Genomic DNA, 17652 nt, shown 5'->3' on the forward strand with positions numbered 1-17652 from the left:
AATGCGTCAATGCAACGCAGTGCGGGGCGTGCCTGCGAGTATACACCTTTTCACAGGAAGGAAAAAAACACCGCCATGATGGGCTGTGCGCAGGAGTACAAAGGCTAAGGGTGCAGCGTTGCCAGTGCATTTTCGAGGGGACGCACCAATTTGCACAGCCCAAGGAGGGCTATAGCGGTGCCCAGCGAGGCGTTTATGAAAAGGTGAATATGGCAGGACTGGCGCCTGACGGCAACGCCGGCGTGACGCGACAAAATGAATGCCGGCGAGCACGCGCGCCGCGTCACATGGAAATGTATTGGCGCCTTGACTAGAACATTTCGCAACCCGGAACAGTTAAATCGCATCTACCCCGAACACCCAGATGACTCGTGTAAGCTATGTAGCACGAGACATGCCATTCTAGAGCATATTTTATGGGAATGCGCACAGATACAAAACGCCAATTCAGTCTCCCCAGAACAGCTTGGGGCACGGTGGAGAGCGGCGCTGATCAGCTCAGATCGGGCATATCAAATATGGGCCATTCAGCGAGCATGGTGGTGGTGGTGGTGGTAAAAAACATTTATTTCAGAAAAAGTATACTAGAGAGTGCCGACGTGGCCCATCGGCGTGCTAGAGTGGCAAGACCCTATTCCGGGACGCCAGTGGAGCTGGAAGCTGCCCGTGCGCGCTCCACCAAGGAGCGTTGTGCAGCCAAGGTAGAGCAGCCGAGCAGGTGCTCCTCCCAAGCCTCTCTAGTTGGGATGAGGAGACGCGCTTGATCCCGATCAAACGCTGACGTGTGTACGTTTGGCTCCGGCTACTTACCGTGTTATGACCACCTCTTCAGGTCCTTGGACACTGGATCACACATCACACCAACTGTAAGTGGACCTGGCACCCATTCGACACCTTGTTGGGATGTGATAATGCTCCTTGAGAACAGTGCTGACTGTTTATTGTTCAGCTCGACCGCTTCCGCGCTAGGCCTAACCGCCGGCCTAGTATGAGTGGAGGCGCCCAGCGCGACGCGGCCAGCGTCGCAGCGGGCGTCGCTGCTGGAGGCGGCGCCGCTCGCTCATGGCGTGCTCTACATGCTGACCTTCGTCCCACTGGTTCATCGGCTGACACCTGCGCAGCGGATCTGAAGAAACCATCTTCATGGGAGCCTAAACCTCCACCACTGCCCGATGCGGACTACAAGGTGATTCTTCGGATACGCGGGGGTCTCGACTGTACCAAGTTGCACCCCTGTGTCTTACGACAACTCGTTCTCAAAGCAGTTGGACTTCCCATCAGCAGCCCTGATCAAATCAGGGTCAATCCCACCAGTCACACAGTGCTCGTGAGTACGTCAAGCATGGACCGAGCAGATTTATACCACAACATCCGGACCTTAAAGTTCAACGGAGTCCCCTACGAAGTCGTCACCCACGTTGCCGACCCTGTAGATTCTTGTCGTGGAAGGTTTCATCTCCCTCTGGATTACGCTGAAGAGGAAATCCTTCCAACCCTCCAAAGATGTAATCCAGCCATGACCATTGGGGCCGCTCGCCGACTGAGCACCACCGAAACCATCTTGGTTGTTTTCCGTGGCACGCACGTCCCTTTTTACATCAACTACGAAGGCTGCACGCTTCGCTGCCGCCCATTCCGACTGAAGGTGGAAGCCTGCACCCGTTGCCGAAAAATTGGACATCGCCAGGATGTCTGCCCCTCTACTCCCGATGCAATCTGTCACAAGTGCGGACTGAAGGATTCCTCAATGGACCATGAATGTGAACCCGTCTGTGTCGTGTGTGGTGGAGCTCACATCACCGGTTCCCCATTGTGCAAACAGCGTTACAAGACCAAGACACCTAAATACCAGACACCTAAGCCCTCAGAAGTTCCATCATCCCGGACACCGAGCCTTAATCGCTCGCAAGAGCGTGGCCCACAGCGGGGTCGCAGCAAGAGCAAGAGGCGGGGCCCAAACTCGACTCCCAAAGAACTTGACTTCCCGACCCAGTCAACGAACCCCCATTCCACAAGTCATCTGCCAAACCCATTAAAGGTAAGCTGGGCACAGGCAGCTTCCTCTAACTGCTCCTTATCTCAAAACATTAGTCTAGAAACAGTTCTAGCTGAAAACGCTAGCCTCAAGGCAGAAATTCACAAGTTAAAGCTCGAGCTACAATCCCGAATGCCCCTTAGCAATCTTTCGCAGCATTCCGAACCACGATCTCTCATTCCTGCTCACTCGCCCCCTGCTGTTGAACCCACGATACCTCTTCCTCCTACTGACATGGACACTACAATGCCTCGAGACACCTCCCAGCTGCCACCCTCAAATAAGCGCAAAACCCCTGCCACACCACGCGAAGAAGAATCTCTCAGCGACTCAGTTCTAACTCTTAACGATAGGATAAACGCCCTCGAAAATAAAACACAGAAGAAATTCGCCGTCATTGAAAGTAAGATTTCTCACATAGAGAGCAGATTCACAGCTCAGGAGACGGGCCAAGCTGCCATAAATGACAAACTTGACAAGTTTCTAGATTTTGTACAAACTCAAATGCAGCAGACCACTGCATGGATTGCGGCCGTCACGGCCAACAATCCAAATATAGCCGTAACCGCCTTCTCTCCTACACCCCCTCCCGACAATGGCTGCAAACCCTAATCGCTCGAACTTTGTAGTATGGCAATGGAACTGCAGGGGGTTCCGCAAAAAGAAAGCGACTCTTCAACAATATTTGGCCTCCTGCCCCAAACCCCCTGCAGTCATTGCCCTACAAGAGACCCACGGAAACATAACTTTTCCCGGTTACAGTGTACACCAAACTAAATCTCTAAATTCTCCCGATACTGCAATATTAACGCAAAAACATTTGACGGTAACTCACTCTAATTTCGACGGCATCGATGTGGAGCACAACTTTTTGGAGGTCCTTCCTTGTAAAACTCAAGAGTCGCCTTTATACGTATTAAACGTCTATAGTAGGCCACAGGCGAAACACCATCGCTTCAATATTCTCTTTGCCCGAGCCATTGCGGCCGCGAAACATCACCCTCTCCTAATACTTGGTGATTTTAATGCACCAAATCAAGTATGGGGCCACTCTGTTTCTACACCCAAGGGTAGGGCTTTATGGGTTCACATACAGGATCACCGCCTCACCCTCCACAACAATATAGACATGCCCACTAGATTAGGTAATAGTGTAGCTAAAGATACATCTCCCGATCTTACACTCAGCCATCGCGTTCACTTTGTCACATGGACCAACCTGAACATTAACTTCGGTAGTGACCACTACATTATTCAAACTACCATACACTTCCGACACAAACCTTTAGCTCCCAAGCGCCTGAGCCTTATTAACTGGAACAAGTTTCGCGAGGCCCGTCATTGCTCGGCGCCTACTGAGATAGATGATATCTCGGAATGGGTACAGCAATTGCACACTGACACAAAAACGCATACCACCATGTTACCACCTGATACGCCTTTTACAATAGTTGACACCCGACTTCTTCACATGTGGGAAGCTAAGCAATCTCTCCTCAAACGCTGGAAGAAGAGGCGACACAATCGCCGACTGAGACTGAGAATTGCGAGACTCGATTTGCAAATCCAGGACTATGCCATACAGCTTGCTTGTCAACAATGGACCCAGAAATGCGAAAGCATGCATGGCCACCTAGACAGCAAGATGACATGGCAGCTCCTGCGGCATTTATTAGACCCTACCATATCACGTACCGCAAATAATCATCACATTAACAAACTACTTCACTCGCACAAAGGTAACTTAAACACTCTTTTTAATGATCTTCGCGACAAACACCTACCCAGCGCGTATCGATACGATGCACCTGAATATATCGGACAACCAAATGATGATCTCAGTAGCCCCATAACGGAGGCTGAGGTTAGACACGCGCTTGCGAACCTTCGCACCTCATCTGCACCAGGCCCTGACCTCGTCAATAATAAACTTCTCCGCAACTTAGATGAAAACTCAATTATAGCCCTCACTAAATTTTTTAACCACTGCTTCGACACTTCTACCTTGCCGGCTGCGTGGAAGGACGCCAGAGTTATTTTCATACCAAAACCTGGTAAGCCCATAAACACAGCCAACCTACGTCCGATTTCCCTCACTTCATGCATCGGAAAAACACTTGAACATGTAATCCTCAACCGCCTTAGCAAATTTATAGAAGAACACAACTTATACCCTCACGAAATGATAGGCTTCCGTAAATCCCTTTCCAGCCAAGATGTCATGCTTCGACTGAAGCATGACATCATTATCCCTAACTCTAGCCTCGATACTCAAGCAATTCTCAGTCTCGATCTCCATGGGGCTTTTAACAACGTCAGCCACACTGCCATATTGAGTGAACTGAGCGCTATAGGCGTTGGTAAAAAGATTCATGATTACATATCTGCGTTCCTTTCGAACCGTACGGCAACTATTTACATTGGGTCTGAACACTCTTGTTCTTACTCCTTGGGGAGTTTCGGCACACCTCAAGGATCAGTGTTATCACCTTTCCTTTTTAACATCGCGATGATGCCGCTGGCTCGAACGCTGAGATCCATATCAGATCTCAAATTTTCACTTTATGCAGATGATATTACCCTCTGGATGACAGGCAGCTCCGATGGTCACATTCAGGAAACTCTGCAGACTGCTGCTGACAGGGTGGTGGTTTGTGCGGGTAACATGAATCTGACCTGTTCACCCACTAAATCTGAACTGCTCCTCCTTCCTGCCCATCGGGGCTCTGAAAAGCACATCTCTGATATACAAATAACACTGAACAATACACCCGTGCCTAAAGTTGACAGACTCAGGGTGCTTGGACTACACATACAACGAAATCGACTAAACACACACACCATTAAAGCACTTCAAACAACTGTGGACCACACTCTACGCCTTATAGGCAGGATATCTAATAAGCATGGCGGGCTACGAGAGGCAGAGCTCCTCCGCCTCATCCAAGCCTTCGTCCTCAATAAAGTGACTTATTCTCTCCCTTATCTGTTCCTTCTGAGAAGAGAACAAAATAACGTAGACACTTTGTTACGCAAAATCTACAAATTCGCTCTCGGAGTCCCCATTCGAACGTCCACCGCACGGCTCATGGAGACAGGCACATTGAACACCTTAACTGAACTTATTGAAGCACACTTAACTTCACAATATGCTCGTCTTTCCAACACACAGACCGGAAGATACATACTCGATACCCTCAGTATCAGGCCAACTCCAACCACTAACGCCAAACACACTATTCCGCGTGAAATACACAAGAATCTACACATTCCGCCGCTCCCTAAAAACATGCACCCTGTGCACCACGAGCAACGTCGACGACAGCGTGCAAAAACTCTCGAAAAACGATTTTCTACTTCTAAAGAAGTGCTCTACGTTGACGCTGCCGAATACAGTACCCGTCCTTTTTTCGCCCTCTCAGTTGTGAATTCGCTAGGTCAGATATCTGCTGCTGCTTCTATTTCTGCTTCCTCTTCTGAGGAGGCGGAAGAAGCAGCCATAGCTCTGGCCCTTACAGTTCCAAATTATTCACTTATTATTAGTGATTCAAAAACTGCCATCTACAATTTTGGAGCGGGTAGGGTGTCCAAAACAGCCCTCTCCCTCCTTTTGGCCCATCCCCCGCAACAAGACACGGCTTTAATATGGACTCCCGCGCACGCGGGCCTTGCCGGTAACGAGGCGGCTCACGCCAGCGCCCGAGGATTTACGTTCCGGGCGCAGGCGCTGGAAGAGCCAGGCCCCGTTTCGACAACGGCACCGTTTGCTGCGCGGGATCGCCTTTTAACATTTCACGACATCTGTAGTCACTACCGCCTTGGTCGTTTATCCTTACCGCCGCTAATGTCGAAATCCATACGAAGGCGCGAAGTACTGTGGCGACAGCTGCAGACTCACACCTTTCCTTCTCCTTACATTCTTCACCTCATGTACCCTTCTCTTTACCCGTCCTCCTCCTGTAAATATTGCTCCGCACAGAAAGCAAATCTTAATCATATCATGTGGGGGTGCCCTAAGCACCCCCCTCCACCGTCCCTTCGAAAACTAATTAGTAATGAGGAGCAGTGGGAGGCTGCCATGCGCAGCTTGAAACCCGACGTCCAGGAGGCCATCCTGGGTTGGGCAGAGAGGGTTGCGGAGGACTATCGAGCGTAGCAATCTCTCCTCATCTCTCTTCCACTGCACCTTTCCTTTACAAAGGAAAAATAAAGTTTATACCTACCTACCTAGTTGGGATAGGAAAAGGGGGTGAGAAAGGGACGGGATTAACTGGGCACGATGCTACGACGTGATATGTGTCGGCGAGGACATGACAGGTCGAGCAGGTGCCATTGATTTCCGGCAAAAAGTGCCTGGCGACCGCCGGAATGATAAAGGTGTTTGTCTGCAGGCGGCGTAGCAGTCGTTCGTCCGCTTTCTCCAAACCGCGTGCGGGGTCCGGGTAGAGGCGGCGCGAAGCCCGGTAATAAGCCAAAATTTCGCGAAAGCGCGTCAGGTTGGTATTGCCAGATTCCGTCTCGGGACAAGGAGGGGCAACGGCCCGGACAGGAGAAGCGCGGGCAGCGGCATTTGCCGCCTCGTTGCCGGGCAGGCCCGAGTGGCCTGGGGTCCAGACAATACGAATGGGATGAGGGTTAAAGCGCCAAGAGGCTGCCTGTAGGAGGCTAGCCGCCAGCGGGGCAATGGAACCCTGAAGGTACTGAGAACAGGCCGAGCGCGAGTCCGTCAGGATGGTGCGTGAGGCAGGGTGAGAGGCGGCCAAAGCTATGGCAACCTCTTCAGCGTGCGTTACTGTGTCTGCTCGAAAGGAGAGGCCATCTACGTGTTCGCCCTCTGTGATCACGGCAGCCGTGAAGTGACCCGAGGGGGAGGGACCCGAGACGTCCACGTAGAAAACACCAGGACGATCGGAGTGTCGCGTATGAAGGGCCGCGGCGCGTGCTAGTCTACGGCCAGGATGGAGGTCGGGGTTCATATTACGGGGTAGAGGTTCCACCCATAGCTTTTGACGCCAGAGCTCTGGTACCGGCTGCAGAGGGTCTTGGTCAGATATCGGGTTAAGGCCAAGTCTGTGTAGAAGACGGCGCCCTGGAGGCGTCTGCGACAGTCGATTGATTTGGTTAACGCGATGAGCTTCGCGCATCTCTGCAAAGGTGTTGTGTACCCCCAGAGCCACGAATCGGCTGTTGGAAGTTGCAATAGGTAGGTCCAGAGCGCGTTTGTATACTGAACGAAGAAGGACGTCCAGCTGGTGCTCGTGTCGACGACGCAGGCGAAGGTAAGGCAAGGCGTAGAGGACGCGACTGGTCACAAACGCGTGGGCCAATCGGAGGGACTGAGATCCGCGGAGGCCGCCGCGCTTGGTAGAAACTCGCCGTATCATGCGGCTCCCCTGTTCGCTGGTGCGTCTGAGGCCTGCTATTGTGCCCTTTGGATCCAAGGACGATGTGAGGTGAAGGCCAAGAACCCGAATGTTTTGCACTGACCGGACGGGCCCGGACGGAAGAAAAATTTGAGGCGGCGGTAGCGCAGAGACTGAAAGAAGAGCCGATTTAGCTGGAGAGCACTCCAGGCCGCATGAACCTGCGTAGGTGTCCACCAGAAGGGCAGCCTTTTGCAGGCGTTCTTCGATTTGCGCTAAGGAGCCGGTGTTGGTCCAGATTGTGATATCGTCCGCATATATTGCGTGTTGTATTCCCTCGACCTCGCTTAGAAGAGAGGGGAGGTTCATCATCGCCAGGTTAAAAAGCAGAGGAGACAGGACTGCCCATTGAGGTGTACCCCGCGTGCCTAATAAGTACGGGCCGTGTTCGGTAGAATTAAGGCGAATGAAGGCGGTGCGATGTGATAGAAAGGCGCGAATGTAGTTGAAAGTCTTCTGCCCGCAGTTTGTGCTAGACAGGTTAGTGAGTATAGTGCTGTGTTTGACGTTGTCGAACGCCCCGCGAAGATCGAGAGCGAGCACGGCTTTATCGTTATGGCGCATAGTAGTCGGCTCTATGATATCGTGTTGAAGCTGGAGCAGGACGTCCTGCGCCGACAGATGGGGGCGAAAGCCAAACATCGTGTCGGCAAAGGTCCTCCTGGCCTCCAAGTAGGCGGAAAGGCGTTTGCGAACCATGGTTTCCATGAGTTTGTCTGCGCAAGACGTAAGTGAGATGGGTCTCAGTGCCTCAATACTAACGGACTTTGCCGATTTGGGAATGAATGTCACGACCGATGTGGTCCATTCCGTTGGAAGCGGAGAGCCGTCCCATATCGAATTTATAAGGTGGAGTATAGTGAGAGGTGTGCTTGGTCGGGAAGATTTGCCAGGAGCGATACTGTGATTCCGTCGCGTCCAGGGGCCGTGCCCCGTCGCATTTTCGTGAGTGCAAATCGTAAATCAGAAAGCGTGTATGGGGCGTCGAGGTAGGTGTTAGGGGCGCCGGAATACGTATATGCTGGGCCTGCGGGATCATTTGTGCGGCAGATGTAGCGGTCACAAAGTTCTCGCGCGAGTTCATCCGTAGTGCCCTGAAAGGCATGCAGAACACGGTGGAGCTGGCGTTGCGTTTCTCCCCTGGTGGTGGAGGGATCAAGAAGGCTTCTAAATAGTCGCCACGCACTCTTAGAGCTCATCTGGTTTGCAGCCTTCGAACAGGTGTCTGCCCAGTTAGCATCGGAAAGTTGTGCGGAGTATGCGGCCGCCTCTGCAGTGAACGCCTCAATGCGAGCGCGAAGTTTCCGATTAAGTTTGTTGCGTTTCCAGCGCCTTATGAGCCCGCGGCGAGCGTGCCAAAGATGTAGGAGGTGTGGATCGATTGCAGGAGTCAAATTAGAGGTTGCAAGGGTGCGAGTGTTCGCTTGTTTCATATGGAGAGCGTATGATGCCCACGCTGCATATTCGGTCGAGGAGAGGCTGGCGGGGAATGGTTGCATTCTGAACTGAGTCCAATCGGTGAGACGGGCTTGGCCCCAGTGTTGGCGCATTTTCTGCCGCGTTGTGAACGAAATGCGGAGTAAAAAGTGATCACTGCCTAGGGTTTCACCTAAATTATCCCACGTAGCATCGCGGATGTGACGGGTGAGGGAGAGGTCGGGGCATGTGTCTCGCGTGACCGAGTTGCCGGAACGTGTGGGTTGTGCCGGATCGGTAAGAAGCGTCAGGCTCAGCGAGGAAATGAGCTCCTTGAGCTCTCTGCCCCGGGCCTTCTCGTAGTGGTAACCCCAGTGAGGGCTGGGGGCATTAAAGTCCCCGACAATCACCAGTGGTTGTCGGGCCGCTATACGCAGCGCTCGATAGAAGAGATGCGCAAACGAAGCCCTTGCAAGGCGAGGGGGACAGTATACGTTTAAGATATGTATTGATGGTTGGCCCCTCCGCTGAGACAGCACTGATATCATGCAGTAGTCGTAAGGAAGATCCAGATCGAGGTCAATCTGTACCGCCGTGTAAGCTTTATGCACGAGGAGGCATGTGGTGGTGCCGCCTACATAGGAGCAGTATCCAGAAAGGGATGGAGCAGGGCCAGATTCTTGGAGCGCCAAGACGGCCGGCTGAGAGCCAAGTGAGCTGAGGAAAAGGGAAAGATGTGAACGCTTTCGCCTGTTCCCGAAGCCTCCAGGGTTCCACTGTATGATCTCGAATTTATGTTGAATTCCAATGGCGGAGTGGGTGCAGCCGACCGACTCCGCGAGCGAGCACTCGACTCTGGCGTAGAGCAAATCCTCCAAATCCGCCATCGGAACACAACCCGCCCTGCTGGAGCAAGGCGGAAGCTGCCGCGTTACCCAGGATACCTTGCGCGTGGTCTCTTCCGCTGTCTGTTTACCACGTGGCTTACCAGCATCGCCGCATCGTTCGTTTGCTTGTTCAGCGCTATTCACCTGTGTGAAATGGATATCACGCCAAGCGTGCAGCAGCTATTGTCCACGATGTCTGCGTTGGTGACCACACAGTATGCGGAGCAACATGGTAAGTGTCTCCTCAATTTCAACACTGTGCTGTAATTGTAAGCTGAATGCAACACACGTGTTGGGTGGAGCGATTGTCTGCACGCGCTATGTTCATGTTGCAACGTTGCTCTACTGCTGATGCGATCATGTCACTGAAACGCATCGCATGCGTCATACCGTTGTTCGTTTGCCTGTGTCCGCGGAGAACGAAAACCTTCACCGCATTGATTGCACAAACACCGCTGTAAATATACAGCAAAAAGTAAACGTGCGCGCGACGCCGCTGTTCTTGCACGGAACGGCGTCATTAGTAAGAAGCGACTTCCTATCACTTTAGAATGTAGCCACACGAATAGAAACGAACCGCGTTGGTGACAAGCGTGTTTGGTATAAAAGCATTTTGACCGATCCTCCAAAACAATTGTTTTCTGCCCCCTACTCCGCTCCCGCGGCGAATCTCCCGATTTCAGAAGTTAGGTTGGCAGGTACGCATTTGCGGCGAGATACCTCCAAAGTAACCCCCAGGAAATTTTAGCTGCAGAGGTAGCAGCGTGAGTGCATGTTCTGCTATCTAATGGGTTGGCAATGTTACCAAGTTCAGGACATTAAGCACATCCAAATTAGGAATCGGTCTCAGTCCACAGAAGTTACGTTGCTTTTCCTGGAGTGTCACTGCCTGTTTCAGGCCTGAAAGATCGTGCTTCATTTTGATGAACAGTCAGCTGATCAGAAACTCTGTGCATCATGATGAGAGTGTGTAATTCAATCAAGAATTTGCACAATGTGTTGAGCTATTGTTGAAGAACTTGCATGCCACCATGTATGCTTACGTGAAATTGTTATTCAAAATGTTGTGTCGTGATGAGATAGCATAGCAAACATAGAGTTACTGTTTTGTGAAGCTGTGTTAGGAAGCCTCACATGGCTTAGCTTAATTGCATACATAGTTGCATGAAATTCACATGGTGCTTCAATGTACAGCAATTTGTGTCACAGAACACAAATCTTGGTCGTTATGTCGCTTCATGTATACCAGCTGTATGAATAAAAATGCATTTCGTTTTTCCATTCACAGTGCCGGAACACAGCCAAAAGAGCGAGCAATGCAGTGAGTCCATTTATTTATTTATTTATTTAGAGAAAACTGCAGGCCCATTTAGAGGCCCTAGCAGGAGAGGATACAAATGCATTCAAGTAATGAATTATACATGATATATACAGTTAGATCAGTGCAAAGAACACCAAGCACTGTAACGACAAAAATCAAAGTAGAAAAATCGATATCAAGACAAACTAAAACAGGTTCGTGCTTATGTATGCCTATAAGCTCTACATTAATACCAACACAGCAGAATACCACAACTCTCTAACACCTGTGTCGGGTGACGTGCAACTGGTAACGTCTGTACAAATGTCTCAAGCACTTTTTTTTTCAGGTACAGGCTGTGAGTAGACGGCGGGAGAAACAAAGCTGTTGCTCGAGTACTACCAACAGTATTTTTCCCAAATAGGGCCACTAAAGAAATTTAAAAATAAAAAGGCAATGTTTGCCAAAATAGCGGCTGACATTACAGAGGCTGTCGGGGTCCCTAAAACAGGTGACCAGTGCTGCAGCCGCTACAAAACAGTCATGCGACGAAAAAGAAGCGCTGCAGCACATAACAACAAATCGGGGAATTCTCCTTGTGATGTTCCGTTTGAAGATGACATAGCCAAAATACGTTGGCTAGATGACAGCCTTCAGCCAGAAGAGCTCAGGGACAGCTCGGGAATAGTCTCTATTAAAAGACCGCCGAGCCAAGCGTCGACGAGTCAAGTGTCGACGAGCGAAGCATCGGGGAGCCAAGCATCGGGGAGCCAGGAGCTGACAAACCAAGGTTCAACATGCCAGGAGTTTACCAGCACAACGGAGCCTGAACCCAAAAAGCCGAAGCCCTCGGCTTCTAGATTACTGGAAATGAATCACTTCTTTGATGAAATGAGGAAAATTCAGGAAGAAAAAGAAAAAAAAACGAACTGAACGCGAGAACGCAAGAAGGAAGCGTCATGAAGAGAGGCAAGAGCAGGAGCGCATTCGGCAAGAAAAAGCAAAACAGCATGAAGAAAAAATGAAGCTTTTGAGCCGCTTTCTTGGCTCAGACAATGAATAATTTCAGTGGCCTGAAATACTATTTAGTTGAAATAAAACGTGCAGTGCAAAACATGTGTTTGTGTATATAAAGGGGGCTGCGCATTGGTGCACACACACAGCCTCCAAACTACTGTGGGGAACTAAAGGGCCAGTTCAGACAAAACAGAGAATTATGGTCTTATTTCCCACAATCACTTTGCAGGAGCTTGGTCAATACCTTTGCACGCTTAATTTCGCCAAGCTTGTGCAAAGCTCGCTCCTCATCAGTTCTATCACTGTGGTTATCAGTGCAGTTCTCCCACTGAATAGCATTGGGTGCTCCATCATCATCATTATCATCATCTGGCTCTTCATCACCGTAATCGATGCACAAGTTATGAAGGATACAGCAGCTTATAATAAACTTATTGAGCCAGTGGATAGTGTGCAACTCCAGGTACATGAGCTGCCTGAAGCGCTTCTTGAGTGTGCTTAATGCATTTTCAATTAGCACTCGTGTCCCTGAAAACTTAAAATTGAAGCTTTTTTGTTGCTTATTCATTGCACCGTAATCCCTGTATGGTGTCAACAGGTACTCCCGCAGCGGATATGCTGCGTCCCCTAATATATGATAACGGCCCTGACATACTGAAGCTATGTTCTTTGAAAGAGGCGATAAGCTAAACGCATGAGAATCATGCATTTTGCTGGAGGTTCCAGTGAACGCATCGAGGAAGCGCCTCTTGTGGTCACAAACGGCTTGCAGCGTTAGTGAAAGGTAATGGTGCCTGTTGCAGTATGTGGAGGCAACCTTGTTGGCTGGGCACTGTATCTTGACATACGATCCATCTATACAGCCAATAACAGCAGGCATTCCAGACACCTGCAAGCAAGTTGTACTCTTCTAATGAGTGATATCATCCATGCCTGAGCAAGAAATGAGCATTTGTGAGGAGTTTTAACAGGAAATACTGGTGATCAAGCCCATCAACTCACAATCACAGCATACGCTTCATGACTCAGCACAATATATTTTATGGTAAAGATTCAAAATGCAAACCAAATTCAACTTTAAGAACTAGTTAAGATAACATACATTGCTGTCCACACCATATACTACACGTTTTCTTGCTATCCATCTCTCTTTTTACAATGGTAAAATGGGAGAGAAAACAAAACAAAGCCTGCATATGTTTTTTCCTAAAGGGAGTTGAAGTACGTAATTGCAATTTAATTCTTAAATTTAAAACCAAACCTCATCCATATTGTATCGTACATCTGAACAGAAATGACAAAGCATGCAGCATCATCCGCATGCAAGGAATCGACTGTGACTGCAGTAGAGACATAAGTTGAATGTTTCGAACACAACTAGATGAAGCTCGGTATTATCATCACGACCTATCACATTTTTCTTAAAGTCCCACCTCAGCGTAAAATTGAGCTTCAAATAACCCACAATAAAATGTGCACTCGTGTTTGTGATATGATCAACATAGCTTGGCCGGCCAATATTATTGGTCCTCATGATAAATAAAATCAAAACAAACCTTCTCAAAACTGCTAGTGAGGTTCTCCAAGTCTGCGGGAAACTTGATCACCGATGGTCCCAGCGTCATCAGGAACTGCGCTACTCTCTGAAGAACTCTGTACACGGTGCTTTCTGACATGTCGAAACGGCTTGCCACGTCTCGCATGCAGGTTTTGTTGGCCGCGTACCTGCTCAGGGGGATTACAGGTACCCGAAAGAAAAAAAAACAGCTTCACATCACACTGCACTGTAAGCAACAGGCTCATAGTCAAATGCGTTCTTGTGCAGGCATCGTACAAAGAAATAAAAGGGGGGGTGGTGAAGGTGGGGAGGTGCAACTAACCAGATAAATGTCAAGACATGCGTTTCCGCGGATTTCGCTTGAACTCCTCCGTGTGTGCTCGAAGGGCACATTGACGAGACAGCAAACTCCGCGACCAACTTTTCGGCCACAGGTCGAGCCAGCCTAAAGTGCCTCCGGAACTGCTCAAGAAAAGAAACAAACGAAAACACCACAACGTGTTAAACCTTGAGCATAATGCTTTCCTTCTTTGTTCTATTTCTTTACCTCGTGGTCCGAGTACTGCCGAACGACGTCCTCGATGAAACCGACGACTTTGGGCCTCTTCGCGGGAATGCGGAACAACTTGTTGAATTCCCGCTCGTAAGCGCAAGCTTTAGCGTCGCTGTCACTGTCCGACGAATCACTCGTGTCAGTACTTGAGCTTTCCGACTCAGAGCTGTCGCTATCGAGTAGCAGAAGCATTGCCGCACGCTTTGCCGAGGTAGCCGAGCCGTCCATGCTGTCCGCCATTATCAACACAACTCGCACCGCGCCAGCCGCGCCCCCAAGCAGGCAAACGTGTTAAAGGAAATGCGTCACGCTGAGTTCCGGTCCACTCCACCGATTTCGGCGGAGCAGTTTTTCCTGCTCCACGGAGGGACTCCCGCTCTGAATCCACTCCGGCTCTCTCATTGGAACATTTGACTCTCGCTCTCACTCAGTCATTGGAACACACTTGCTCTGAAAGGAGCAGAAAAACTTGCTCCGACTCCGCCATTGGAATTCAACATTAGACGCAATGTTTGAACGGGACGTACGATTGGTAGCCATCGTGACTGTCTTAGGTTTTATATTTGGTCCTCCATGTCCCGCTCGGATTCCTCAGAGGCAGGGAGGGGCACGGAGGCCGGATTGTCCGACGGCGGGGTGGTGGTAGCCACCTTACGACGACGCCGTGGAGCTGTACCCTCACTGCTCACCGAGCAGGAGCGGGAACGCGATGCCTTGGGTTGAAACTGGGTGATTGCCCAGGCTTGAATAGCCTGGGTAACCTCTACTACTATGCGTTGGACCGAGAAGCTGGTGAGGAGGTGATTAATCGAAGCTTCGACGCGCGTGAGGCGTTCCTCTACGCGCGGGGTGCGCTCTTCGCTAGGGAGAGTTTGGTTAGCGGGCAAGATAACCTGAGGTGCCCCAGGAGCCTCAAGAGCTTCTGGAGTGGATGTGGCACCGGTTCCGAGTGCTGGAGTACAAATGGTTGCTTGAACCGGTGGTTTAATGGGAGTGGACTTAGCGCGAGGACTAAGCTTGGACGTAGCTGGCGTAGCCGCCTGGACAGAGGAGGCAATACCGGATGCCCTTGCAGTACACTGTTGTTGGGGTTGAAGTCGCTTATTTAAGAGTTCGAGTTGTTTAGTTAAAAGAGAATTTTGCTTTTGAAGTGCCGCAACTTGCTGGCGAAGGGCCGCAAGTTCGGGAGAAGGAGGATCAACAGAAGGGGGTGAGAGAGGCTTAGAAGCAGCTTTCCCTGCCCAACTGCTCACCTGAGGTACCGCCGCTGGTGCTTCGAGCGGTGGGAATGCCTGAGTGTCGGCGTGGAGTGGTGGAGCCGACTGATGCAAGTTGGTGCCGCTGTCTCGCTGTGACGAACATGAGGTGGTCCCTCGAGGAGATGTTGAGGGCTGCTTGCGTTTCCGATATTTTCGATATTTTGCCGTGCAGCCACTGGTCCCAGTCTCATGGGCGCCGTGGCAGAGGAGGCACTTGGGGTGGCAGTCGTGGGCATTGAGGCCAGCAGGTGCGGGGGTTCCACATTTGGCACACTGCGTTGGAGCGGGGTGAGGACACTGAGGTGGTCGATGGCCGATGGTACCGCACTTGGTGCAAACCGGGACCGTTTTCTTGTAGGCGCGGATGTACGTCGCCACGCAGTGGTAGAAGAGGAAGCGGGGTAACTTCGTGCCCTCGAAAGTCACCACCGCCGCCGCGGAATCTCCGAGTTTCCGGACCGCAAGGATAGTACCTCGAGGCCAATACAGTTCAGACTTTATCTTTTCCGGGCTTTCAGCAGGGTTTACCTTGATGACGGCCCTGCATGTATCCCCTGGTGCCTTGGCGTGGCCTCGAACGGGCAGCTGCTGATCCCCCACTTGCAGCTGGAAGTCCCCGAGGGGTCGCTGTGCCATAGGCAAAATGGTGGTGCTGCAGACTAAGATGTTCTGTTCCCACATTGGCCACACTTGAATTTGCGTGGTAGTCTGGTCGCCGAGGTAGCTGCGGATGGCGTCGCCCGCGTGATCGGCCGGGACAAATGTGCGTAACTCGCAGGGAACGCGAGGTTTCACTACTACGATGTAGTCGTCGCGAGAGAGGCGAGGAGTCTGACGCGGACGCCACTTGCGTTGCTTCGCTGGCTGCGAGGACGGAGCAGAGGTAGGCACACCACCGGAGGGATGGCGCGCCGGCGTTCCTTGCAAGGCTGGGGAATGGTGGCCCGCTGTGGCGTCTCGTTGTTGTTGAGACGCAGGCTTAGATTTCGCTTGCTTGCGTTGCCACAGTCTCACCATGTCGTCGTGGTATTCATCTTCTGATGGCATAGTGTTTTCGGAGGATGAAATCTCCATGGACAGCATTTGGCTTGAGGTAGGATCATAGCCCGTAACCACGTTAGCGGCCGCCATCGCCGGGCTGAGAGCCCTTAGCGAGGCGGCGTTGTAGCCGGGAGTGAAGGACGTCCCTCAAGTTGTCAAAACTGGACCCACCTGGACGAAGGTGTTGTCTAGGCGAAGCGGAGAACTTGGCGGTGACGATAAATCCAAGTTTCAGGGGTACCAAGGTGGATGTCCGCAGAAATAGCAGGAAATCTACGGAGGCGATGCGGAGTGCGTCCGTCACCATCGAGCGCTCGCAGCGCCCCCCCCCCCCCAGCGAGCACGGGAGGCGGCTGAGAGACAGGGTCTCTCCACGGCCCCTGGCGCGGCTTAGGCCCACGCCTCAATTTGCTGGTTAAATAAAGTCTGTTCACTCACTCACTTGACTATGGTATGTAGTCATGTTCTCATATGACACGCATCTCATGATTATCATGTTTGCACCAGTCACATACGTTCGTCATCCCTTGGCGTCACGTAATACCAATTTTGGCATATGTAAAGCTAGTGAAACGGCTGCGAGCGCATCATCAGTGTGGCATGTTACATGACACGCATGTCATGATTATTATGTTTGGATGTGTCATTTATCTATGTCGTCCGTTCACGTCGCGTAATACCGAGTTTGGTACATGTGAAGCCAGCGAAATGGCCGAGAGCTCATCATGAGCGTAGCATGTAGTCATGTTGCTACATGACACGCATCTCATGTTTACGATGTTTGCACCAGTATCATACCTTCGATATCCATTCACGTCCCGTAATACCAAATTTAGTATAAGTGAAGCTAGCGAAACGGCCGGCAGTGCATTATGAGCGTGGCATGTAGTCATGTTGTTACATGATGCACATGTCATGATTTTCATGTTAGGGTCTGTCGCTTGTGTTCGTCATGCAATCATGCCATACTAGTTTTGCAACATGCCATGTGAATGAAACCACCGCAAGAGCTGCAGGACCATGAAAGGTAAATCATGATATACATGACACACATGTCATAATGTTCACGTTATGACTAATCAAATATGTTTTTCATACAGTCATGTAATGTCACACCAAGTTTGGTATCAATACCACTATCGAAACGGCCAGGGGAGCTAAAA

At 50.8% G+C, this 17652-nt stretch overlaps 2 protein-coding genes across 2 annotated transcripts; both read right to left on the reverse strand.

The window, feature by feature from the left end:
* Nucleotides 1-541: 541 nt before the first annotated feature.
* Nucleotides 542-7356, reverse strand: LOC142814644 (uncharacterized). Its single transcript, XM_075893720.1, has 2 exons — nucleotides 6263-7356; nucleotides 542-737 (listed from the first exon to the last, which is right to left on the reverse strand). Exons 1-2 carry the CDS (start codon nucleotides 7177-7179, stop codon nucleotides 632-634), a joined length of 1023 nt encoding a protein of 340 aa, XP_075749835.1. The 5' UTR covers nucleotides 7180-7356; the 3' UTR covers nucleotides 542-631.
* A 3839-nt stretch (nucleotides 7357-11195) lies between these two features.
* Nucleotides 11196-14454, reverse strand: LOC142814427 (uncharacterized). The gene is made up of 5 exons (XM_075893187.1): nucleotides 14184-14454; nucleotides 13959-14098; nucleotides 13635-13803; nucleotides 12842-12967; nucleotides 11196-11222 (listed from the first exon to the last, which is right to left on the reverse strand). The coding sequence occupies exons 1-5, from the start codon at nucleotides 14427-14429 to the stop codon at nucleotides 11196-11198; spliced, it is 708 nt and encodes a 235-aa protein (XP_075749302.1). The 5' UTR covers nucleotides 14430-14454.
* Between the last annotated feature and the right edge of the window lie 3198 nt (nucleotides 14455-17652).

This window comes from Rhipicephalus microplus, chromosome 4 (genome assembly GCF_043290135.1).
Source record: "Rhipicephalus microplus isolate Deutch F79 chromosome 4, USDA_Rmic, whole genome shotgun sequence".
NCBI classification, from domain to species: Eukaryota; Metazoa; Arthropoda; class Arachnida; order Ixodida; family Ixodidae; genus Rhipicephalus; species Rhipicephalus microplus.